We start from the raw sequence: 26,457 nt of genomic DNA, 5'->3' as shown, positions 1-26,457 counted from the left end.
TGGTTCTGCGTTCTAGAACTTGATTGTCTAAACTGCTGATGAAACAATGAAAGTGGAACCCACTGTGACGTAAGTGGGGTGGATAGAAGAGAACGAGGGAAGAAGGCGATTCGAGAGAGGCGGAACATCTGCTGCAAAAACCTGTCTCCGTGAACTTGTGTGAACTCGTGACGTCACGAGCAACAACGTCTTCAAAATATGACGTCATCAATATGTGACATCACGAGTTACCACGTCATTAAAATATAACGTCTTCGAACACGTAACAAATAACAAAAAACATTTAAATTATCGAAAAATGTCTTAAAGCGGTTTCCGCGACACCTGCGAGCGATTATGACGTCATAAATGCTATATTTCGGCGAAGAAGGGATCGCGCGACTTATCTATTAACACCCACGTGTTTAAATATAGAACGAAAATAATAATTGGCATTATGACATCATAATATTCCTTTATCTTCAAGTCGTCGGAAATCGAGACGAATCGCGTCGTTTATTTACGTCACAATGCCCACATTCGGCAGATTCTAAATATTTAATTCGACGCGCGACTCTCATTATGACGTAAACTTTTAACAAGACCTCAACAATTGAAGAAATCAAGATTCTCGCAGAGTTATATACGTCACGGGCAATTATGAGGTCATGACACGTGACGTAATTGCATGATGTCACAGTACAACATAGAAAACATAAATAATGAATTAATATTTTTCTATGTGTGTTATTTACAGCGTCGTAAAATAAAACTATATTTTTTATTCATTCCATATTTAACGACTGTTGTTTTGCCGTCAACCCCTTTTTCTTCGTTGTTTTAATTAATTTGAACTTTTCTATCGTATTCGAAGTTATAAATAACAATTATTTTATCTCAGTAATTATTTAGATTTAGCAGCCACGCTTTTATTTGCAACATTTTCTCGCGTAGTTTTAAAGTAGCTTAACAAGAACAATAATTAATTTAAAAGTTTCCGATTATTTTGTTTAAAATATGAGTTTTTAAAATTTGATGTTCCGCGAATCGAGCGGAAGGATCGAATTCCCGTAACCTTATTTGTGGTTTAATGTTTTGACTGCACATATTTTAATCTTTAATATTTTTATCACGAATTCGAATCTCGAGCCCTACAAGCCGATATCGGGTTGCAGGGTGGGGGTTGAGTAACGCAGGTAACCCAACCCCCCCACACCTCTAGACAAATGGTCGCCACGTATTTTAACGTTATCTACATTCTGCGTATCGGGTGTTGTGGTGAAATATAATGCGTTGATGGAGAAGATTATTTTCGCTTTTAAACTTTATTTGACTAATTTAACAATCACTTAAGCCACTTAACCTAACGGATCGTCATAACACAATGTTATTCATATCTTCGAATACGATAGCGAAGATCAAATTAATTAAAACAAAGAAAAAGAGAAGGGAATTTGCAACAAAACGACAGTCGTTAAAACACGCTTCGGGTGAAACTACTTGAAAAAAGTGGCGGTGAAACTCAACAAACAATAAACTCAGGGAGTTGTAGTTAATTAAAACAAGTGAAAAAAACGCTGCTGTTAAACACAGAGCCTGTATATGTATTTAAAAAAAAAACAAGTTTCGCTCTTGAGACCACCGTATATACCACACGTTAACCACATACACTACACGGTAGCTCGCCTCGTCTCCCTTATACATTCAAGCGACCTCAGTAACCACGCCGTGCAAGTTGATTACTGAAGGCATTGCCACGCCAATAAACGCAGTCGCCATATTTTAACTGAGTCAAGAAACTGCATTCAAAACCACTGCTTGTTTATACTTCATGCCAGCAACGTTTTATCTGATCTACTAAATAGTTCTGTCGTTTTGCTGCTAACTTATAATTGCTTTCACATTTGAAGAGATAAAACTCATAATGTTTAAAAATACATTTTCATGCAAATCCTTTATAACGCCTGTTATGTCCATATAGATTGCACTATGAGGTATTTATACATACAGCCATATATAGCACTCCGACCCCCCCCCCACACCTAAGATAACCCATACACGCCCCATTAGACTTGAAGTGCGCCACGCGACGTAACTGACACCGCCATACTTCGGTCAAGTCGCCGTTTCAACCAAAACAACCATGTGATCGACGTTTTTGCCGAAAACACCGCATTTCGAAATTTTTTAACGCGATTTTCAAATTCTTTTACTTATGACGTCATAACACGACATGACCTGGTGAGACGTCACAGTTGACCTTGTACACGTCATTGATCGGTTGTTACAAATAGGTGACGTAACCGTGACGTATTGCTCCGTCGGGGCCGCCCCGCCACTTTGGATTGTGACGTAACAATAGAATGTTTAAGCGAGTGGAATAACATTTTGTTACGTCACAATGCGTAGAACATCTGCGCGGCATTTGGCGGAATCACTCAAGCGTGACGGATCGATCACGTGGTAACAAGTACACGTCACAATGATCTTACTGACGCTTCAGTAACGTCATAATTGAAAAAAATCGGCACCGATTGTTCGATCTTGGTGATTATGACGTCATAATCATCATCGAGGTGCATCGATTCAGCGATCACGTGGTATCGACCGATGTTGACCTTCAGGTGACCCCGATAATCGCTCAAAACCTATGTGACGTCACAAGGCATACCTGTAACATCGTGTGTGACGTATTTGGTCGTTTATTACGAAACAATGAATCTACTCTATGACGTTGGTGGAAACCAGCGTTAATACAAAAATATAACATTTCTATGATGTGATGACGTCATGACGATGACGTAGCTTTAAGATGACGCAATTTGGAGGTGACGTCACGACGACGTTGTTCACTGGCGCGTAACTTCTCCTGTAGATCAGCCATGCTGGAAAAAGGGGCGTTATATATTTGGTTGTGTGATCGCTAACAAAACAAGTCCTATTAGTTTACAATAAGCGATATATTTTGCCTAAAATGGCGTCGTCAGTCTTTTATTCAAGTAGAACTTCATGAACACTACGGCCAGATTCATGACTTTTTTATAATATAATGAAACAAATATATGCTTGATTAATTAAGTTAGTAATAAAGGGTTCTGTGACGTCATACCATTTCTCGGGTCGCAGTGTGACGTCACTATGGTCGAAATCGAGGGTTTTACTAACGGTGGCTCTCGTGCATCCTCTAGCGGTAGTGGAATCGTGGATCGTGTCGGCGAAAACTCTGCCAAGAAAAAGTGGTAAATAAAGAACAATAAAAAGGGTAGGAAGCCACCCTGGCTAAAAATCCCAGATCAAACTTAGTTATTTCCCATCATTGTTAAGTTATAATGTGGAATTTCACACAAAAAGAACAGAATATAAGTTTGATTAAAAACGAAGAGAAGAGAATTAGCAACAAAACGACATCACTATAGGTAAAAAACAAACAAACAACAAACCACCTTTTATACAACGAATCATCCTCAACCGAGTATCCGCTATTAATGGTGACGTCATCAACGTCAGGTGTGGGTGATGACGTCATGAAGAACGATGACGTGTCAACGTCTGGTTGGTTGGTGGGGTGATGACGTTTAGTGCTCGCGGCAATTGGGACATAACTGGGGAGGACACGGTTGAGTGGTCATGTTTTTATAATGCTTGATAAAATTAAATACAAAATTAATTTATGAATAGTAAAAGGTGTTGGGGTGTTGGGAAGCTCTGGCTTAAATCCTTGGATGGTGGGGTAATAGACCTATATCCCAAGTTTCAGGTGTGTCTCACTGTTATATAATTGAACATTAATAAAGTAGTTAGAATAAACAGCACCCACCTCGGGGCAATGGACCCAAGCTCCGACTCCAAGCCGTTAAACAACGACCCTGTTAAGTTGTTGTCTTTAGGGGGCCACGGGGAAGTCCCAAGAAAAGTAGGGGTGACGTCGTTGTCATGAGGACGGTTGATGCTTTCCTGGCATTTCAACTTTACTGGGGCTGTGAGGTGAAAAGATGGGTTATAACGGGTTAAAATAAAATATAATAGGGTAAGATGGGATATAATGGGGTAAAATGGGATTTAATGGGTTAAAATGGAATATAATATAATGGGGGTAAGATGGGATGTAATGGGTTAAGATGGGATATAAAGGGGTAAGATGGGATATAACGGGGTAAAATGGGATATAACGGGGTAAGATAAGATATGATGGGGGTAAGATGGGATACGACGGGGTAACATGGGATATAATGGGTTAAGATGGGATATAATGGGGTAAGATGGGATATAATGGGGTAAAATGGGATTTAATGGGTTAAAATGGAATATAATGGGGTAAAATGGAATATAATGGGTTAAAATGAAATATAATGGGGTAAAATGGGATACAATGGGTTAAGATGGGATATAATGGGTTAAAATGGAATATAATGGGGTAAAATGGGATTTAATGGGTTAAAATGGAATATAACGGGGTAAAATGGGATACAATGGGTTAAGATGGGATGTAATGGGTTAAGATGGGATATAATGGGTTAAGATGGGATATAATGAGGGAAAATGGGATAAAATGAGGGAAAATGGAATACAATGGGGGTAATATGGGATATAATGAGGGAAGATGGGACATAATGGGGGCAAGATGGGATATATTGGGGTAAGATGGGATATATTGGGGTAAGAAGTTATATTTCTAACTTACTATTAGGTAACGAGCTCATAGCTACCCCTCGCTCCAATCCCGAGTATTTGGTTTCCAATCTCGCTATTTCAGCGTCCTGTGTGAATATAATGGTTGGTAGGTGGTATTGTTGTTTTAATATGGTGGTATATATACAAGCAAATACATTGTAACTGAAAGATACGGGGTTCAATGCTCGATACTGGTAATATTAACATCATATTTGTCCCTAGGCATTATATTTCACAGTATTTTCTTCAACCTAGTGGTCACTAATGGGTTGTACCACCTTGGGGGGTAATGGACCAACTCTGGTTTAAAATGAATAACACTGAGTATCAAACAATTGTTACACAATTATTACACTACACCATTATGACATCACCTTCATAATAATCGCGTCGTTCGCCGACTCGATAACTTGTTTTCTCGCCACTAGTTCGCGCTCAAGAGCCAGCATTGCTTCCTTCGTTCGATTGTTCTCGTTCACCAACGCTTGCTGCTGTTCGAGGGCGCTATTCATCGCTTGTCGTTGATCACCCGTGGCAACAGTCGCTAAGATACGAAGCTCCGAGTTCTCGTGCTCAAGTTTCGTAATCTGTGGGTTTTAAGTTTAAATTGCGAGTTTTCAAGTGGGGTAATGGACTAACTTAGGTTCTTTAAGCGAAATTGCGAGTTTTCAAGTGGGGTAATGGACTAACTTAGGTTCTTTAAGGAATGTAATAGCTCATCCATACAAAATGTATGTTATCTGTCAGAGTTTTAATTTAAATACAATCCTGAGGTGGTGATTGGCCCTATTTGGATAAGCATTGCTGTTTATTTAGCCTGACTTCTGGCTCAAAATGTTGCGCTTATTTTGGTATACTGTTGAATGTGGTAATAGTAATAGACCAACTCTGGCGTAAATCTCCACACAGAAATAGGTTTTATTCTATATGGGTGAGATCCCACGACTCATGTCATGGAGCCAGGGACTCGAACCATATGAGCCCCAGTTGTTCCATTACCCCAACACCCAGGAACCCCCCCCCACCTTATCCACATATTGCTCCCTGATCCTCCCCACATCCACTTGCATCCGATCCACCTCCCCCCTCCACTTGGTCTCCATGGCAACTTTATCTGCGTTCACCTCCGATAGTTGGTTGGTCAGACGTTGTAAGCGAGCGTCCTGTCGTATATTGTTTCCATGTTTATTTATGTGCATAAAACTGCTGTGGTATATAAGTTATAAAACATTTATCAAACAAACTTTACCAGTTACCAAAGACTTTTTTTTAGATGATAAAAAAACATTTTTAGTTAGTTTTAAGGTGAGCCTAGTGGGTGCAGACAATTAATGAGAATTAGTTTTAATAAAAGTTTCAGAGATGGAAATGATATTTAGAATCGCAATGAGTTTAAAACTGGAATAAACCTCAACTATTTCCATTAAAGTTTCAGCAAAATAAGAATATTGTTAAATAGTTGGCAAAGTAATTTAGTCGATTTCCTTAAAACCAGGAATTCTACGCTCCACCGCACAAACCAGCGTTAAAACATCTTTTACGGTCTATCGAACATTAAACAACAATTTGTGTGACGAGGCGTTCCAACTATGATGTCACAACCACTCTTGTGACTTGGATTTTCGAACTTTTTTAATTATATTTTACCAAAAAGTGTGAGACCACCATATGTTGAGTGCAACATCCTCGCTTTTTTAACTTTTTACCCATAGCGTGTTTTAAAAACTGTTGTCTTAACAATCGCAACCATTGTTGTTAAACAATCCAATTGATGACATCACCATGGAACAATCCAGGACGTATTCGTGTTACTGATGATGTCATAATACACAAGTAACACGCAACACCCTGAGTTGGTAACCTGGTACAGGGGGTATATATATATATATATATGTGTATGTTGTTGTTGCTGTCAGAATATTGTAAGCCTAAAAGAAATCTTCTGATTGTGTTTTAATTGTAAAACCTCCGTTACTGGCACAACTTCCATGCTTAATGTATATGATGTCTATGTAGATGATATATGATATCTATGTTTTAACATATATGATATCTATGTAGATGATATATGATATCTATGTAGATGATATATGATGTCTATGCAACACCACCAACACAACAAGTCGAACATCCTGCGATGGTGACGCAAAAGGACCCTACTTGTCGTGGTGGGGGTGTGCGGGTATATGGGGTTAGGAGGGTCGCAAAAGGACCCTACTTGTAGTGGGGGGGTGTGCGGGTATATGGGGTTAGGGGGGTCGCAGAAGGACCCTACTTGTCGTGGTGGGGATGTGCGGGTACATGGGGTTAGAGGGGGTCGCAGAAGGACCATACTTGTAGTGGGGGGGTGTGCGGGTATATGGGGTTAGGGGGGTCGCAGAAGGACCCTACTTGTCGTGGTGGGGATGTGCGGGTACATGGGGTTAGAGGGGGTCGCAGAAGGACCATACTTGTAGTGGGGGGGTGTGCGGGTATATGGGGTTAGGGGGTCGCAGAAGGACCCTACTTGTCGTGGTGGGGATGTGCGGGTACATGGGGTTAGAGGGGGTCGCAGAAGGACCATACTTGTAGTGGGGGGGTGTGCGGGTACATGGGGTTAGAGGGGGTCGCAGAAGGACCATACTTGTAGTGGTGGGGATGTGCGGGTACATGGGGTTAGAGGGGGTCGCAGAAGGACCATACTTGTAGTGGGGGGGTGTGCGGGTATATGGGGTTAGGGGGTCGCAGAAGGATCCTACTTGTCGTGGTGGGGATGTGCGGGTACATGGGGTTAGAGGGGGTTAGAGGGGGTCGCAGAAGGACCATACTTGTAGTGGGGGGGTGTGCGGGTACATGGGGTTAGAGGGGGTCGCAGAAGGACCATACTTGTAGTGGGGGGGTGTGCGGGTACATGGGGTTAGAGGGGGTCGCAGAAGGACCATACTTGTCGTGGTGGGGATGTGCGGGTACATGGGGTTAGAGGGGGTCGCAGAAGGACCATACTTGTAGTGGGGGGGTGTGCGGGTACATGGGGTTAGGGGGGTCGCAGAAGGACCATACTTGTAGTGGGGGGGTGTGCGGGTACATGGGGTTAGAGGGGGTCGCAGAAGGACCATACTTGTAGTGGGGGGTGTGCGGGTACATGGGGTTAGAGGGGGTCGCAGAAGGACCATACTTGTCGTGGTGGGGATGTGCGGGTACATGGGGTTAGAGGGGGTCGCAGAAGGACCATACTTGTAGTGGGGGGGTGTGCGGGTACATGGGGTTAGAGGGGGTCGCAGAAGGACCATACTTGTCGTGGTGGGGATGTGCGGGTACATGGGGTTAGAGGGGGTCGCAGAAGGACCATACTTGTAGTGGGGGGGTGTGCGGGTATATGGGGTTAGGGGGGTCGCAGAAGGACCCTACTTGTCGTGGTGGGGGTGTGCGGGTACATGGGGTTAGGGGTCCGTATATATATATGGGTGAAGTCCTGCATGTCTACAGTTACAAGGTGTATTAATATCCATGCATGCTCATGTTAGGCCCTTTCATATTTATTCTATTATGATCATATTAGGCTGTTACCTTCTCTTTATTTACACTCCCTGCTTCTTCAACCTCCAGCATCAGCTGTTCCATCTCGCGAGTTAACCTCCCTATTTCACGCTCGCAATCCTAAAAAAGATAAATTTTTACTAAAAAAAAGGAAAAAAATTTGCAAGGTATAACTAACTTTAAAACACAGGGGAGGCAGGGATAGTTAGACACACAATCCTGTGAAACAAATCTGACTTATTGGTTGTAATGTTTACTGATTAATGCAGTGTAGAAATACCGGGGGTTGGCCTGCCCACCCTGCCACCCCAGGTTTGGTGCCTATGATGACTAAGCAATATTATTATATCGCCTCCTAGTGTACCTGAATTTGCCGTGTCATGTTTTGCTCTCGTTCCCGAGTCATCCTTAATTCTTGCGTCGTTTCGAGACAACTCTGATGTTTCTCCTCACGTGATCGACGTTCTGACTCGATTGTCTGTTATATATTATCTTTATGTCATAATATATGATCTTTATGTCATAATATACCCGTAACTTAAGATATTTATATAAACTTCAATCTGTATAACCACACCCACTACCACACCACTACCACACCCACCTTCTCCAAGTCATTGATCCGTTGTTCCTTTTGCTCCAGCTCCCTCCCCAACCTCCTCCCATGTTGTTCCTGCTCTTCCATCTTCCGAACCCCCTCCCTACTTTCCTCCCTCAATACCGATAGTTGATCATCCAGTTGTTTTACCTTGAGTGGGCGGGTAGTTCGTTAATTAATTGGTGATTAATAACAAGTATTACAAATAAACATCATCATTTGTTTAAATGTTTGAAAAGAGTTGCCTATTTATAGATTTAATATTTACTTTCGCCCATAGTGGATTCATATTATGCCAAACGGCTTATAAATTTAAGAAACAAAAAACAAATAAACCAATTACTACTGAAAGTTTGTGTTATTCTGAAACCCCTTTATATTATAACTAAAAAGTCTATACATAGTAAGGTGGGGGGGACACATTTAGCACATATTACCCAAATATCCTGATGTTTAAAACAATTAATAACGGTATACTTGAGGATACAGTTTTATAAATCTTTAAATGTTTTTTCTTTACTACCAAACGGGACGAGAAAATGGAATAAAAAGGTGTCCCATCTTACCTCATCCTACTCTACACAATATACAAATGCAATAACACCACAATCCACAATCCTAACCTGTTGATTCCTCTCACTAAGTTGTTGCTCAACAAGTTGCACCCGATTCACCAGTTCAATGTTCTTTTTCCCAGTTGTGTTTCGAATTTCGTGAAGTTGGGCGTCGAGGTTGGATAACTGGGGGTTTAATGCGGTTATTGTATGCGATGATTGTATGTGAAAATGGGTTAAATCGGACCTAAACCCTAGTTCCTTTGTACATCAGCCATATAAAATACACATGATACCCAGCCATCCCCACTATTTTTTTGTAAAATGTCATTTTTGTAAAGCCACTAGCATTTTTCACCTAAAAGTGCAGATTTAGAATCTGGCCAAAATCCCAGGTCCTTTTGCTTTTATATATAAAACATAGAGTGAAATATTGGCTGGTAACCCATAACCCCCACCTGTTTAGCTCTTTCTTTCAACTCCCCTCCCCGATCCTCCAATCCTCGTTCCAACTTACGGTTCTCATCTTCCAACCACTTGTGGGCGCTCTTTGATAATCTGGAACAATTATGACATCATAAACACAAAAAAATATAGACTTTTGTTAAGTTAAAAAAATGACATTTTTGATTTCTTAAACTTACAGCTATACATATAAAAACATTTATTGAAAGTTATAACTTTAATACAATAATATCAACACACCTGCGCAATAGTATATAACCCCTATATTTTGCCAATATTATGAATTATAATATTAATAGGCTTTAAAATGAGCTATTAATGTTTATAAATAAAAGTATAAAAATTGAGTTCAAATTGACATAAAAACCAGAATAAATTTTACAATTTCAACAAAAATATACAAAACCTAACAAATTCTAACAACAATTGGTGAAGCAATTACCTTAATTACCCCTTGGATAGAATCCAAACACTACACAAGTATCGCACAAGGCATACATGCCACTAATGGTACAGTAGCACCACACATTGGTTTATATAGAAGGCTAGGGATTGTACAAACACAGGATCCACCATGTTTACATAGCCCTTACATTGCTATACTGTGTATAACATGGTGGGAATATAAAGGTCCTTTGTATACCAGGTGTATGGAACTTATCCATTATAACTCTGGTGTGGTGGTTGCTTGTTTTGATACAATGTTACAATAAAACGACAGTTGGCGTTCCAGTTTTATGACAGTTAGTTTCCAACCCAAACATTACAACTATATAGGTTTAAACTAAAACCATGAAGGTTTGTTTTAATTTGTTCAAGTTTGATATAAAATATTGAAAAAATGAAGACAATTGTGCCATATATATTTATATATAAACATGGAACTTATTCATTACAACTCAACTGTGGTAGCACGTAATTTAATACAATGAAATGACAGCTGCCAATCAAATTTTGACTTTCACGCTATAGTTTCAATACAAATCCAACAGCCCATATATGTATAGAAAAGTTTTTCATTTCAATATTTTTTTATATTAAAACTAATAATAAACCATTTTAAATTGTAACATCACTAAAGATGGTTTTAGTTTCGAAACCGAAGCGTTTGAAATAATGACAATGGTGTCATACTTGTATGGGAGGTGCACGAAACCTATTCATTATAACTCAAGCGTGGTATTGATTTTGATTAGGTATCTTACAATGGATTGACAGTTGGTATAAATATACCACTATAGTTTCAATACAAACAATAGTTTTGTTTACAAATGTAAAATAGAGTAAAATGAACACGCAGTGACATATACTTGCTATAGCTGAATTTGAATTGAAAACATATAATAAGGTGGGGGAAGATGGGGCACTTAATGATTCTATTTTTCGTCCAATTCAGTAGTTAACAAGAATATTCAAAGAATCATATAACCGTATCCCCACGACTCTAAAAGAGCGTTGTTAATTGATCAAAACACGATTAGAAAATATGGGATGATATGTGTTAATGGTGTCCCATCTTGCCCCACACTACTGTGTCTAACATTCATGAAAAACTCAGAATTGTAATATTAAACTGGAAACACTTTTCTTTTACATCTGGCAACACTGGTTACATATGTTACATAATAATGACATGAATGTGACATCATGTATATCCTGTGTGACATCATAAACAACCATGTAAAGATAAGATGGATTTATATTTAAACATAATGACAAGGGAACTACATGTAACTTGAGTTTTGATAACCAATAACCAGATGTAATTTAACATTATGTATATGCTGTTACTACCACGCATAATGTAATATTGGAAATTTTGCTTGTACAAATTATAACTTTATTGCCCCAACATTCTGTATGCTATCCACCAAGATATTAAGTTTTTATATTAAATGCATTGTAGTTTATGTTAGATTTTTAAAGGGAATCTTCTGGCAGTTTAACACTCTGACCACCATTTAAACATTTAAACCTAAGCTGTTATTTTGTTAACTTGATGTTATTAGTTCTGTGTATGTTTTTACAATTTTTTTATAACAAAAATTTATAAGATATCTATGTCTGTTTCACTTTTGTATCAGCGTAACGTTTTTCCGATCGTTTAAATTCAACCATAGTTATTTATAGCAGAGGTGGCAAACTATACCAAGTACTTACCCTGGCACACCATTACATATTATTGCATTAAACAAAGGTATTTTACCTATACATATATATATATATATATCATATTTGATATTATTGCATTAAACAAAACTGATAACAAACTTACTCTAGCGCAAACGAACATTTACAAGCAGATTTCACACTTTAGAAATAATTGCATAAACTCTACACCAATATGTAAAAAAACCTTGGCCAAACTCACTGTAACGCGTCTTGTAGTTTGTTTATCATTTCATCTTTCTTTAAAATCTCCACGTTTCGATTTTGAGAAAAGTTTTCCAATTCCTGGTTGTGGTGTAGTGTCTCCTATTGGACATAAAAACAACATTTCATTCATTGACCAACCCTTGCTTACAGGTTAACCCACCCAAACCCCTCCATATTATGTTTATAAGGACATACCCCACAGACCATGGTAGTAACATAACCCTTTAACCCACAAGACTCCCAGAACCAAAACTGCAGCAAACTAATTAGAAATTGTTTAACAAAGGGCGACACTGTTAAAATACAATTCCACTCATAGTTAACATAATATCTCACCCGGACACCCCTAACATAACTGAACAACCTGTTCCCCCCACCCCCCAACAACAACCCCACCCACCCCCAACAACCCCCCTCACCCCCAACAACAACCCCACCCACCTGGGCGTGGCATCTAACTTGGGTGAGCTCAGTTTCAAGGTTCAACGATTTCTCTTCAAGTTTCTTACGTTTGCGTTCCAAACGTTGAATTTCCTCTTCCAATGATGCAACTATGATGTCATAAACATTTATTACATCATAATCAATATAACTATAAAGGTAACTTGTTTTTTTCTAATATTTTTTTAACTTTTAAAATATCTTAAAAGTAAGATGAGATATCGTTTAATAATGATAGTACAATACTAGCGTTGTGATGTCATAGTAGGCGGGGTTGTCATGCTTGAATAGTTGTGACATCATAATAACATGATTATTAATCCCCACCCACCATGTTAACAAGATAACGATATTGTTAAGATAAACGTGGTGACCTACGTGTCATCTTATTTAACAACACATTTAGTCAGTGGTTTGGGTGCATGGCTGCAACCTAGAGGTAATGGGTTCAAGACTCGTCACTGCTACCATTGTGGGCGTATGTGTCATTGTGTAATTGCACCAATGGGTTGTCCAAATTGTCAGCAATACAGGAAACAATCACCCACAAAGTTACATACGTGGCTGGTTAAAGGTTTGAGTTCTAAAACTCACAATGTCACCTTGTATAAAAACTTAGAACCTAACAGTAGTAACATGCACTTCACCCTTGAATAACTACACAACACACCAAACACACTTCATTCACCCACAAAGTTACACGGGAACTCTAATGGGTGCTTAATCACATAATGCACCCCAAGCTGCATTATACACCCACCCCCCACCCATATAATGTCACCCTAAGCACCAATAATATTGCGACTATTATACTTAATGTAAGGGGCAAAACAAAAATGCATAAGTTTTTTTATATAAACTGCACCGCATCCCGCATAACCACCCACCAAGTTCAATCTTTACGTCGAGGTGTCGTTTCATCTCGCCCCACTCAAAGTTACTCCTCGTTAACTCCCGATCTTTGGCTTCTGATTGGCTGCGTAGTTCGTTCACTTCACGCTCCAGCGCACACAACGCAGACTTACTTTGTTGGAAATCCCCTTCCACTTGTCTGTAATAATCGATGTTATGATGTCATAATGGAAATGAGTCAACAAAGAAAAAGTTTAAATTATTTGCCAGAAATATCGGTTTTCATTTACTGGCATTAACAAATGAGAATTGATCAACAAATTACAAAGTTAAACAACATTTTAAAAAACAAACAAATAAAAATAATAAATTTAAAAATAAACTTCATGTCCCTCCTAACCAAGTAGAAACAGTTTGTATAGTTGACATATTACAGAGACAAAGATTATACCAACGACTTTAAACAGACAACTGGATAAAATTTTAATTAATTTAAAAACTCCATGCCAAATTTTATAAAAGGATTGTTTATTTTAATTAAAATTATTTTTAATATTTTTGTCTTTTTATAAAAATATTGTTTCTAGCTTCACACCAATGTGGTTTCATTGTTTTAATAATTAAACATTGTTTTGTAACAATGCTTGTGTTTCGTTAATTCTACAGTTATTTACATTGTTTGCTAAACAATGAAACAATTGTTACATAACAACGCACAACAATAGAATGTCTTCATTCAAACGAAACCATCATTGTTTAAGGAAAATGTTGTTTTATTCTAAGTTTCAGATTCGTTTTTACAAATTATTATTGTGCAAAAAGCCAGAAATATCAAGTTATCACTTTTGTTTGCATATAACAAGATATTTTAGACATATGTTATTGTATAATTATTAAGTTAGAAAATATTTTTCCATTTCTCGTTAACCCCATAAAGTGCTCCTTCTTCTAATTCACCCCCCAAACAAGGTACCTACTACCCGCCCCTTCATACACCCCAACCCCCCTGATACAACCCCCAACCCCCCACCCACCTAAGCGCCTCATTAATCCCCATAAACTGCTCCTTCTTCTCATCCACCTCCCTCCCCGCATCTTCCAACCTCCGCTCAAGATCACCGACCAACTTCGCGCGTTCCTCATCCATGAGGAGCATCTTATGTTCTTGTTTCGACACCTGCAGTACAGATATATACAGGTATATACTTTGTTGGCTTTTCTGGCATAAAATTTTATTTTTTCCAACGTTTTATCTGCAAAACATTATTAGGGGTTTTTATGGCAGACAAAAAATTAAAACAAATTCGAGTTTTTTTATACCAGAAGAACAAAAATGTATTTTTCAATGTATTATGGGCTAGGTAAAAGTGATTGCATCATACGTTACAAGACTGTTTAGAAACGCGATTCTCGCAAAAATAAAACTCAAGTATTCTTGGGTATGCTTGAAGATCTAGATCATTAAACCAAAGTCCCTACTAGCGGTTTCTATTATTTCACTCCCCCTATTACTTTATCCTTACTTTTTCCTAGCTATTTTATCACTGGATTTCCCTCCCCAGCTATTCCACCACCATACACCCCTCCCCACCTGTGTTTGCAACAAACTTTGTGATTCCTCGAGTTCCCCGATCCTCGTCGCAGCTTCCCTCAACATCACGTGTCGTTCCTCCAACGCACTCTCTAGCTCCACCATGCGACGACTTTCCTCGTTTAGCGAGGACGTCGAAAGTTTCAACTCAATTTCCAATTTCTTTATCTGTATCATAATTAATGGTTATGATGTCACAATAAATTGCTTTCAGTCTAGAAAAAAATTTCTAGCAATTTCTGTTTTTGCAAGATATTTCTGTGTTTGTTTTTTTGGGCAAAAATATTTTAGTATTTATTTCAATTTAAAAAAACAAACAAAGAAACATCTACACCCAGCTTTATTCAGCGTTTAGATATTTCTTTGTTTGCTCTTTAAAGCGGAATAATTATAAAAATGATCTTGGGTTAAAAAACACTCCCCAAACCTGGTCTCCCTTCATCGCCACCTGGTGGTCAAAGTTACTTTCAGCTTCGTGCATTCGAGCGACGTGATTGGTCAACTCATCCTTGCATTGCGATAGTGCTCGCTCAAGCGCGACGATGTGATTCGAACTTTTTAAGCACTAGGGGGAGTAGAGAGAATTATAACGAAAAAAAATTAAGTTTTCTGCAAAAAATAATAAATCCCGATGAAGTCTTGCCAAATGGCAAAACAATGGAATAAAAACAAAATTAACAATTTTACACCAGATTGGGCAAGAAGGGATTATTTTACATTAAGCCTGGTAGCAAAAGCAACAGTAATATAAGGTTGATTTGTTACGAAGTGAGGCAGAAAATTACAAGTTACTTTCAGTGTTTTAAAAGCCAAAGTAGCCACGTGTTTCTTTCAACGTAACAGTAACACTAAATGATGTTTCATATTCACTCAAAGAAGCACAAAGCATATGCAATTGAAGCCAAACTTTTAACCCAAACTTTAACACCAACCCAACCCACCTTTCCCTCCAGCACACCAACCACCTCCTCGTGGCTTTGAACCCGACACCTTCCTTCTTCTTCCAAATGCCGAACCTGCCCCTCCAACTCCTGGATGCGGTTGCTACTAGCAACAAGGGCCTCGTTAAGCCGAGACGATTGGTTTCGCATCGTGACAGTTTGTCGTTTCCATTTTTCAACGTCAGATGAAAGCTGGGGGGGGGGGTTGTTGGGGGTTAACTGGTGTAAATGAAACACACACACATCTAAATAAAGAAGATAAACCAAGCATACAGTTTTCATACACAACCTAGAAAGCTGGTCAATGGCGATTAACAAGAGTACAACAAACATAATTCCATCCAAACATACAAGCAGTAAATGAAACAAGCATCTATTTTATAAGGGTGAGGTTCTCCACAAGGCCCCAGACATTCAGGTTTCTACAACTCATTAGTGGCCACTGGGTTGGAGCAATTGCCGTTAAGTGTCTTGCCCAAGGACACATACGCCCACAATGGTAGCAGTGTCGAGCCTTGAGCCCACATTTGCCCCTAATACTCATAGATGCCATCAAACTAAATACTCACAGTTTGGTTTTGTTCCATCAACTCCTCACTTTGCTCCGCGTGTATTTTCTTCAACTTTTTAATTTCTCGTCGCAACTCCACTTCCTGTTTTCCCGACAACTCTGCTGCTCCCTCTAGTGCTCGGGTCGTTTCTTCCAGCGATCTTTCCGCATGAGTGAGTTTGTCTCGGAGCTCATTGTTTAATTTACACTGCGATTGTGATGTCATAATTAAACAAACGAATATAGTGATGTAGGAATTGGACTATTTTCATGTTTTTTGATATTTTTGGCAACAAAATTGGCTAAAAAAAACGAATAAATGAAACTTATGTATGTAACTTTGTGGGTGATTTTTTATATATATGGCTGACAATATAGACAACCCATTAGTGACCACTGGGTTGGAGCAATTGTTGTTAAGTGTCTTGCTCAATGACACACACGCTCATAATGATAGCAGGATCGAGCCTTGAACTTGTATCCCCTGGCTTTGACGCAAGACCACTAACCACTACCACAGCATCAATCAATACAATCAAGCAACAATGGTAGCAGTGATGAGCCTTGAACTCAGTACCCTCTGGTTACAATAAAAATACCACAGCAACACTAACCTTGTTATCATGTTCGATGCTCAAACTCGTCAACGCACAACTTTTTTCTTTCATCTCAGATTTAGTTTTCGATAATTTCTCTTTTAATTCTTCCATTTCGATCTGCGGGTAAATAGGGTTGGGTTTATATTAAACACAACATAGTTTTAAAAGAAGAGAATTTTAAATATATATTATGCCTGGTAGCATAGGCACCAAACCTGGGGTGGCAGGGTGGGCAGGCCAAACCTGGAATTTTCTGCACTGCATTAATCAGTAAACATTACAACCAATAAAAAGATTTTTTCACAGGATTGTGTGTCTAACTATTGGTAATAAAACACCAATTAAAGATAACAACATGGGCATATGACCTAAAGCGCACCCTGGTTTTTCAAAAGATAGGTGCCTAAGATCAAATTCAATTTTACCTCTAATATTACAACTCACTCAACACTTAAGACAACATTGATGTGTTTACTACTATATGGTTAATACATAATTACTAATATTATGTTCATCAATCGCTATTATTAAACGTTTATATATATTTATAATTACCACCCACCTGGTGCTTGGACAACATTGATGTTCTTTCTTTCAGCCTCGATTCTAAGGAATCGGTTTCAACAAGTTTGTCGTGCAACGAGTCTTCTGTCTCCGTTAACTGCAGGGTTATGATGTTACATTTACTTGTATTTTATAATCACATGTAGTTAGAAATCAAAGATCTAGGTTATTCGCTGGATAAAGTTAATATTTATATAATTTTATAATAAATTATTGGGTGTTACGCCAAACTCTGGCATCAATATAGAAAACAATTAAATTATAGACATAACTGACAACACAAACACAATATGCATGGCACAAATATCAGGAACCTTACACTCAGCCAGAATATAAAGTTCATAGCATAACATAAACACAATATATACACAACATAGACATCTTACTTTTTTCATAATCTTAGTTTTTTCATCTTCAAGCAGATGAACGAGGTCTTCAAGTTCGTTGGCTCGTCTCTCCCCTGTGGGTCAATAACAGGGTGGGTAATGGTAGGCATAGTGATATATATAGGTTTCTCTCGACGGCGATGTTTTTCCTCGCAACGTTAGTTTATATGTCTATATGGTTATATATATATATTCATATATAGTAGGGTGGGGTAAGATGGGACACCTTTCCATTCTATTTTCTCGTCCCATTTGGTAGTATACAAAGAACATTCAAAGAATTATAGAACCGTATCCTCACGACTCCCATAGACCGTTGTTAATTGTTTAAAACACAATCAGAATATTTGGATATTATGTGCTAAAGGTGTCCCATCTTCCCCCACCCCACTATACAACAACACACAGCAATATGTACATATACATTTAAATAACACAGCCATAAGCATATACACACAAATGGGTATACACAATACAAACCATACACCAACTTTGCCTAGACTTCTCCATTTTACCTACATTTATATATCACAGTACAACCATATATACACAACACCGTGTATGCATATACACAACAGCAATCATATGTATATTACACCAACCTTGCCTAGACTTCTCCACCACGCCCAATAACTCTCCTCGTATTTCATCTAATTTATCCGATTCAGCTGCGTAACTTTTAACTCTCGCCTGCATAGAAATAATATACTTAAATATTAACATAGAAATAATATACTCGAATATTAACATAGAAATAATATACTCAAATATTAACATAGAAATAATATACTTGATTATTAACATAGAAATAATATACTCGAATATTAACATAGAAATAATATACTTAATTATTAACATAGAAATAATATACTCGATTATTAACATAGAAATAATATACTCGAATATTAACATAGAAATAATATACTCGATTATTAACATAGAAATAATATACTCGAATATTAACATAGAAATAACATCAAAATAGATATAATATACATGTCGATTAACATAGATAAAATATAAATGGGCATTAACATTGAAACAATAACAGCATTAATACTCGAACATTGATATAAAAATGGGGGCGACAAAATGTTCATGAAACTAAAATTTTTCAAGTATATTGCCAATGGCCACCTGTTTATTCACAATAACAGCTTATACTCTAGTAACCAAATTGATATGGCATGCCCAGCCAAATGCATGGTACACACAAAACCACGCTAACACCAAACTACCAACCTCCAAACGTTGAACCTGCGATTCCTTGGTGGCCAACTTCATGTTGAGTTCTGATATTTGTGCGCGGTGTTTACGGGGGGATATCGATTCTGTGTTATAATTGTAATGTTACTCAATTTATGCGCAAAATTTTAAACTTGTTTCGTTGCTAATTCCCTTTTTTTTCGTCGTTTTAAATACTCTGATCTTGGATATTAAATTCAAAGATAAAAATAAAGTTAATATTAACCATAAAGTAACATACTGTTACCACCAAATAATATATGATATCTATGCTGACTCACCTAGTGGCCGTACATTGGTTACCTCCGAGAGAGCGTTTCGCTGTTCGGTCATCCTTGACTGTTTGAATTTGAACAAATAATTGTATTGTTATTATATGAAAACAACTTATTTATATAAAAGTAACTTATTGTTATCATATAAAACATAAAAGTAACTTATTTATCCTCGCGGGGCCGGCAAACGGCGGTTATTTTTCTGCTAAACCCCTTCTGTACGTGATTTGAAATAATTTGTTCTCAAATTTATGTTAAATTTTCACAATAATGGAACACGCACAACACAGGGAAACCCCCTCACCTGAGACAACTTTTGAACTTCTAACTTTGAATCTTCCAACTCCCTTTGTGATGTCATAAGCCTCGATTGTAGTTGCTTTTGTTGGTCAACAAGTTGATTGAATTGTTGTTCAATTTGTTGGTGTTGATGAGATATAACAATGTTCTCGGCTTTTAGCTTCTGTTACGTATTGATAATTGTATGTAAATATAATGTATATGTTGCTTTGCTACTATCAATGTGTATTATATATTAGGTCTGATCTGAAAGAGAACTTCTGGCAATTTGAATACTGGGTTCAAGGCTTGTCGCCGCCACCATTGTAGCCGTATATGTCCTTGGGCAAGACATTTAACGGGAATTGCTCCAACCCGGTAGTCACTAATGGGTTGTCCAAATTATTAGCCATACATAAACAACCCCCCCCCAAAGTTACATACGTGGTAACTAGTAAGCCGGCACGAGGCGTATGAAACAGAACACCCGTGTTATAACGACTGTGGTTGCCCCGCCATGCGAGGATAAATAAGTTACATACGTGGTAACTTGTAAGCTGGCACGAGGTGTATGAAACAGAACACCCGTGTTATAACGACTGTCATCACCACACAACACAAGTATAAAGCAAGTTACACCCATTCAACCATTCAACCCCACCCACCTTTATCTCCATATGTTTACGCTCCACTTCACCCACCAACTCCCGAACTTGTTGTTCCACCACCCGGACCCCCCCAACCTCATCCATGCGTATCTTACGCTCCAATGCTTTCATGCTATCTTCTGACGCTCTGTGTACAGTGTTACCAGTTACATTTCTACAGTGTTGCCAGTTAGATTTCCATAGTGTTCCCAGTTACATTTCTACAGTGTTGCCTTTGTTTGTATTGGTCAACACCAAACTTCAAAAGTCCTGTGCACGCTTTGTGTAAGCACTAAACTTAGTTTAAAACTCACATAACAAGAAAATATGGGTTCAAGGCTCACCGTCGCCAGTCTGCCACCATTGTAGGCGTATGTGTCATTGGACAAGACACTTAACACAAATTTCTCCAACCCAGAGGTCACTAATGGGTTGGACAAATTATCAGCCATATATAAAAACAATTACCCACAATTGTTGACAAAAAACAACAAATAGACATAAATATAAAAACAGCAAAAATAAGTTTTAACATCCCTACTTTAGTTGGGATTTTAGTTTGTTATTTTGCAACGTCAGCGAATTGCATTGTTGCATCATATTGTCTCTTTCTTGGTTCGCCTGAGTCATGCTTTTATGCAGGGCGCGTGATTGGCTCAACTTTGCCGACATCGCTTCATGGATTTTGCTGAATCGCTCCGACAGTTTTGACGAGTCATAAAGAGCTTTGTTTCGCTCTGACTCAGCACTTTTGGGAAACATAAATATAATATAAAGTTTAAGTTATCACACCAGAAACAACAAAGAATTAGCAGCAAAATGACCTTTAAAACACAATATGAGTTAAAACTAATTGAATAAAAGTATCCAGTAAAAGAATAACTGCTAAACCACCGCTTTTGTAATATATCAACACAACCAGTGGCCCAGCCAGGGGGGTTTAGGGTTTTTTAAATTTTTTTAAATTAAACCCCCCCTCTCATTTTTTTTCTGGCTGCGCCACAGAACATAACCCCCACATACAAACTACTACAATTATTAAACAAACACAGATTACACAACCCACCTTTTCCTTCTTGCTTCACAATCTTCCACCATCTTCTTAAACCCGACCAATTCCTCCTTTAACCCAACTATCACCCCATCTTTCTCCAGGTTGATAACCTCGTTATATTCCAACTTATCCTCAGCTTTCCTGCCATTTCAATCAAAGGAAACCATTCGAGATTTAATTCAATACAAGTTTCTATTCATTAGGTATTTATATATAAATGCACTTCTACATAACTCAAATAGGCTACCCCTTATTGCATAAGTCATTTTACCAAGCCAATAAAATTTTATCACACATTCTAATTTCAGTAATTTGTAAAACAAAACAAGTTTCTTAAATTCATTAAATAGTTTTTTACATATAGCCAGTTACATTTTATGGCTATGCGGACATTGGGATGTTTATGTATTTTATGTAATGCAAATTTTAAAATAACACACATTCTAATCAGTAAAACAAAACAACTTTTTATTGATTGCATAATTACATATATAATATATAGATATACGGTTATATGGTGCTTATAATACTCTAATATGTAAAATAAAATTACCAGCCAATAAGCTTACATAGTACACGCTGCGTATATAACATTCAAACTTTAACGAAACCTGTATCATGCGTTATGGTGGCAGCACAATATGTTGACATGATACAAACACATGATAGCAATGCATACACCATACAACATGTATAAAATACGAACCTCAGCGTTCGTTCATTTGTTTTAATTTCATCTTTCAATGAAATAATTAACTCGTCCACATCTGTAGAGGCTTGGTTGGGGCTGGGTGGCTGTGGGAGAATTATTTATTAATTAATTGGGTTTTAACTTAACAACAAAGTTACATAAAGTTCATAGTGTATGTTATTGCTTTCATAAGAGTAAAAACCCTATGATGTGGAATAAAAGCGTGGTAACATTTGAATGGCATAAGATGACATAATAGTGGCGTGGTTTCAACATTTATTATAATTGGAAAAGAGATCTTTTGGTCACTGTTTGTCTGTGATCTTAAAAAACAATGTTGCGTGATGCAGTAAGACATTATCAGTGTGTGGAAAGTGTCTTGTCCAATGACACATGCGTCCACAATACTGGCCGCATCAGGCATTGAACCAGTACCCACTGGGCCTTAGATCTTGTGGCACAGTAGTTAACATGCAAAACTACCAGAATATCGATTTTAGGATTAAAATGCACCTGGCAGCAACAAAAAAATTAATATATAATTATTACGTAACAATAAGTGAACAAAACTTACTGTTCTTGCAACAATCGAAAGTTGCTGACGTAATTGTGACACAAGGGTTTTTAAACGAGCATTGTCCGAGCGAAGCTGAGTCATCTTTTCTGAATACTGCTGATTCATGCTGTCATCATCGTGACCAAGGATTGTTACGGATGTCGCGTTTGAACGAGCAGATATTGGCTAAACATAGATATCATGTAGTCAAGAAAAACAGAACAAACATTTATATAACAATAACATACAAGTAGATAGCTCTAATGGTTAAAACAGAAATATTTTTTAACAATTTACCCCAAGAGGTAGTTACTACTAATAACAGAAAATATGATAATAATATTCCTTTTATTCTTTTATTTTATTATAAAGTGTTTTTAATATATTTTTCTTGTGGTACAATACCTTGCAGGTGATTTCTAATGTAATTTTCCTCAAAACAATTATTTATACAGTTTAACACTCAGAGTCACAATATAAAGGTCTACGTTAGTTTTTTATCCAAATCCAACTAAATCAAGAACATTTACTTATGTCTATTAGCAATAATAGCATAAATAACAATAATTTTGTAGTTACTACAATAAAGGTATTTTTCTTTTAAAAATTTGTTTTTTTTTCTAGAATTTTATGTTTAGTTTATCCAACCAAACCCCTTTAAAATTATCCAACCAAACCCTCACCCTTCTAGGACTTATGTTTTCCACAGAAGATCCTCGACTCCCGGTGGTACGCGTTGGTGGATCCCATCCTCGTGATGCAGAGTTGCTATGGTTACCGTGATCGGATGACAACTCGATCACATTGAGATCGTCGTGGGTGCTGTTCGATTTAACCTCGCTCTCAAATTTTGAGTAATCAACCTGAATGATTTTAATTTGTGCCCGTGGTTTTTATTTATCGATTGAAGTGTATTGTACCCAGATCCCTAGATAAGATATTTATCGGCAATTGCTCCAACCTAGTGGTCACTATTCTACATAATATACTCATAACATAACCATTTAAAACACAGAGTATTTGGGTTGAACAACAGTGGTTGATAGTTATAAATTAACGGCAATTTCTCCAACCAAGTAATCACTAATAAATTGTCTATATTATAAGAAACATAATGTAATAATTCATTCCAACCTTTAAGGTGCTGTCCCGACCATGGTAAGGTAACGTCTCAAAACTCTTCATCAACTTATCCCCATATTTGGAGTTGTTGCGTTTCCGTGGCGATCTCATGGAGTCGTCCGGGATCAAAGGAGCAAAGTCCTCAGAGAGGTTGATCCTTCGCGGATAAATGTAACTTATTGATCATCCTGTGTCGGGGCAACGACAGTTGTTATAACACGGGTGTTCTGTTACATACACCTCGAGCCCGCTTACGAGTTACCACGTGTGTAACTTTGTAGATAATGGAATTAATATCCACCTTCCTCCATACGAAGCGAGACTCTCTGCATCAGATCCCAACATCAGTTCCTCCATAGTGAGAGCAGGAGGAAGATCTTCATGGGAGGGGTCGTCGATTGCGAACTCCCTGATGATAAAGGGGGAAGGGATTTAGTGGAGATCAAAATGTAAATTAAAAATAGAAAGGAAACGATGATTAAAAAATGTTGCCCATTCCCTAAAACCCAGAGTACTACAACCCATTAGTGACCACTGGGTTGAAGCAATTGCCGTTAAATGTCTTGCCCAAGGACACATACGCCCACAATGGTAGCAGCGAAGAGCCTCGAACACTCAGACTGTCAATCATTGGAGGTATAGCAAGCTCCATAAAGAAACCAAATCTACTTGGCTTTTAAAAAGATTCTAAGTCTCAGTTACATGTCTCAATTATTCTCAACATAATAAACATGGAAATCAGTTTAAAAATTACTATTTTTAACTCAAACAAACCTTTGCGATAATTGCTCCAAATTTTGCAACGAAAGTTCGGTTCTTGAAAGCCTTTCACGCAAAACGTCAACATTTTTCGACATCTCGTTCACGTTTATATCTCTCTTAGATCGCCCTGGCATATTTAAAGCAGTATTTTACACGCCAGCTGTCATTTAATGCTTTAAAATCTATCTTTTTCTGTAAAACTTGCGAAAATATTTTGAATTTTGTTGAATGTTTACACTGTAACATGCGTAAGCGCTCAAGCGTGATAAGTAGCGCGGATTCGTTAGCGCGCCAAATGTTGAACTTGTTTGGGGAGCGCTTATTTTTAGACGTCGAGTTAGGATACTTTTATGTTTATCCTTGGGGTGGAAAACCAAGAGGGTTTAATACACGGGTGTTGCGCACCATACATGGTGGCTTCATAGACCTCATTCTAACTCATCCCAAACAAAAACAACGGCAATTAGAATTGGTCCAAGCACACCATACACACTAACCTTGCAATTCGAATTACCATTCCGGGGAACGGAAGTAACAAGAGCTGTACGCCAATCCATCATTTGTTGTTCTGCTTTAAAAAGCATTGCTATTAGATATATATTAGGGCGGGGAAATACGGGACACTTTAGCGCATAATATCCAAATATCCTGATCATATTTTAAACAATTACCAACGGCATATGGAAGTCGTGAGGATATAGTTTTATAATTCGTTGAATTTTCTTTGCTTACTGCCAAATGGTACGGGAAAAGAGAATGAAAAAGTGTCCCATCTTCCCCCAACCCTACTATATATTACTGTGGGGTAAGATGATTATCGTTACCCAATAATTTATTCGGGTGAGGTTAGATGAGTCAGGTTTTTATACTCGTTTATCCGTTTTGTGGTAAACAAAAATATCTACAGAATTATATAACCATATTCTCACAACTCTAAAAGATTAAATGTTAAAAACAAGATACAGAGATAATATGTGCTAACGGTATCCATCTTACCCCGCGCTAATATATAATCAGAGCAATATATATGCATAGGCCTGCATTCTGTAGAGTACAATAGACTCATTATACTGTGGCAGATGTTTCACCAAGTCTACTCAGTTTTTTACAAGCACTGATGATGATGCCAACAGTTTGGCATAGAAGCGTATTAGTTATAGTTGTAGTTCGCGTATGGTTATAAACGCGCATTTTTCAACAAATGTAAAATAGATTGTTACGCAAATCGCGCTGGAAAGTAAAAGAAATGCGCAAAATAATAATAATCTTAAATGACAATTTTCTTGAGTGTAAACAATTAAAACACGTATTGGGCCGCGTAAAGGAAATCTATTACGCGCGCACCGAGTCTTAAATTTTGAATTGTGAGAAAAACAACAATGTAATGTATATTTAAGGTAGTATAATGTATTAGTTTCCAGGTTTTAAAGAAGACTAGATTATAGAAGAGGTAATACGACATATTATGTAAAATTAGAGCCCAGATACTGGATGCTAAACTCATGTTATACATAAAATGTAAAAAATATTTATTGTTAAAAAGAATTAAAGTTAACTTAATTGTTAAACTATCCTAGAAGTTGCCGAGAAACGACTGCGATTAAAATTAAATTATTTATGAACCAAACAACCGTCTTACTATTTTCCCATAATATCTACTTTGGCCGGCGCTGGACAACGCTGGGTGTAGATATTTCTTTGTTTAATTTTTTTAATAATTTATCGCATTAAAACAGAAATATC

The 26,457-nt window shown here is 37.6% G+C and overlaps 1 protein-coding gene across 2 annotated transcripts; it reads right to left on the bottom strand.

The window, feature by feature from the left end:
* Nucleotides 1-2,665: 2,665 nt before the first annotated feature.
* On the bottom strand, nt 2,666-24,976 carry LOC149725939 (uncharacterized). Of its 2 annotated transcripts, none has more exons than XM_089891406.1 (36): nt 24,727-24,976; nt 24,254-24,361; nt 23,965-24,109; nt 23,514-23,693; nt 22,849-23,016; nt 22,290-22,378; nt 21,596-21,724; nt 21,071-21,277; nt 20,548-20,677; nt 19,908-20,066; nt 19,610-19,667; nt 19,326-19,414; nt 18,686-18,773; nt 18,084-18,157; nt 17,696-17,794; nt 17,149-17,250; nt 16,554-16,742; nt 15,985-16,176; nt 15,471-15,608; nt 15,044-15,211; nt 14,487-14,629; nt 13,488-13,651; nt 12,601-12,710; nt 12,155-12,258; nt 9,777-9,876; nt 9,388-9,504; nt 8,771-8,914; nt 8,531-8,644; nt 8,197-8,286; nt 5,676-5,813; nt 5,025-5,237; nt 4,661-4,736; nt 3,797-3,950; nt 3,423-3,581; nt 3,089-3,202; nt 2,666-2,864 (listed from the first exon to the last, which is right to left on the bottom strand). In XM_089891406.1, the coding sequence occupies exons 1-36, from the start codon at nt 24,846-24,848 to the stop codon at nt 2,768-2,770; spliced, it is 4,671 nt and encodes a 1,556-aa protein (XP_089747532.1). In that variant the 5' UTR covers nt 24,849-24,976; the 3' UTR covers nt 2,666-2,767. The 2 variants fall into 2 exon arrangements, with proteins under 2 accessions (XP_089747532.1, XP_089747531.1); XM_089891405.1 differs by having other exon boundaries at nt 3,797-3,956; nt 24,727-24,975.
* Nucleotides 24,977-26,457: the final 1,481 nt, after the last annotated feature.

Source organism: Ciona robusta, chromosome 13 (genome assembly GCF_009617815.1).
Source record: "Ciona robusta chromosome 13, ASM961781v2".
Classification (NCBI taxonomy): domain Eukaryota; kingdom Metazoa; phylum Chordata; class Ascidiacea; order Phlebobranchia; family Cionidae; genus Ciona; species Ciona robusta.
This window is presented reverse-complemented; position numbering and strand designations above follow the sequence as displayed.

Coding starts and splice junctions, on each gene's coding strand:
- LOC149725939 (XM_089891405.1), bottom strand. CDS start 24,848: ATGCCAGGGCGATCTAAGAGAGATATAAACGTGAACGAGATGTCGAAA. Junction 19,668..19,907: donor AAGTTCAAAAGTTGTCTCAG/GTGAGGGGGTTT, acceptor AAATTCAAACAG/TCAAGGATGACCGAACAGCG. Junction 4,737..5,024: donor ACGACGCGATTATTATGAAG/GTGATGTCATAA, acceptor ATATTCACACAG/GACGCTGAAATAGCGAGATT.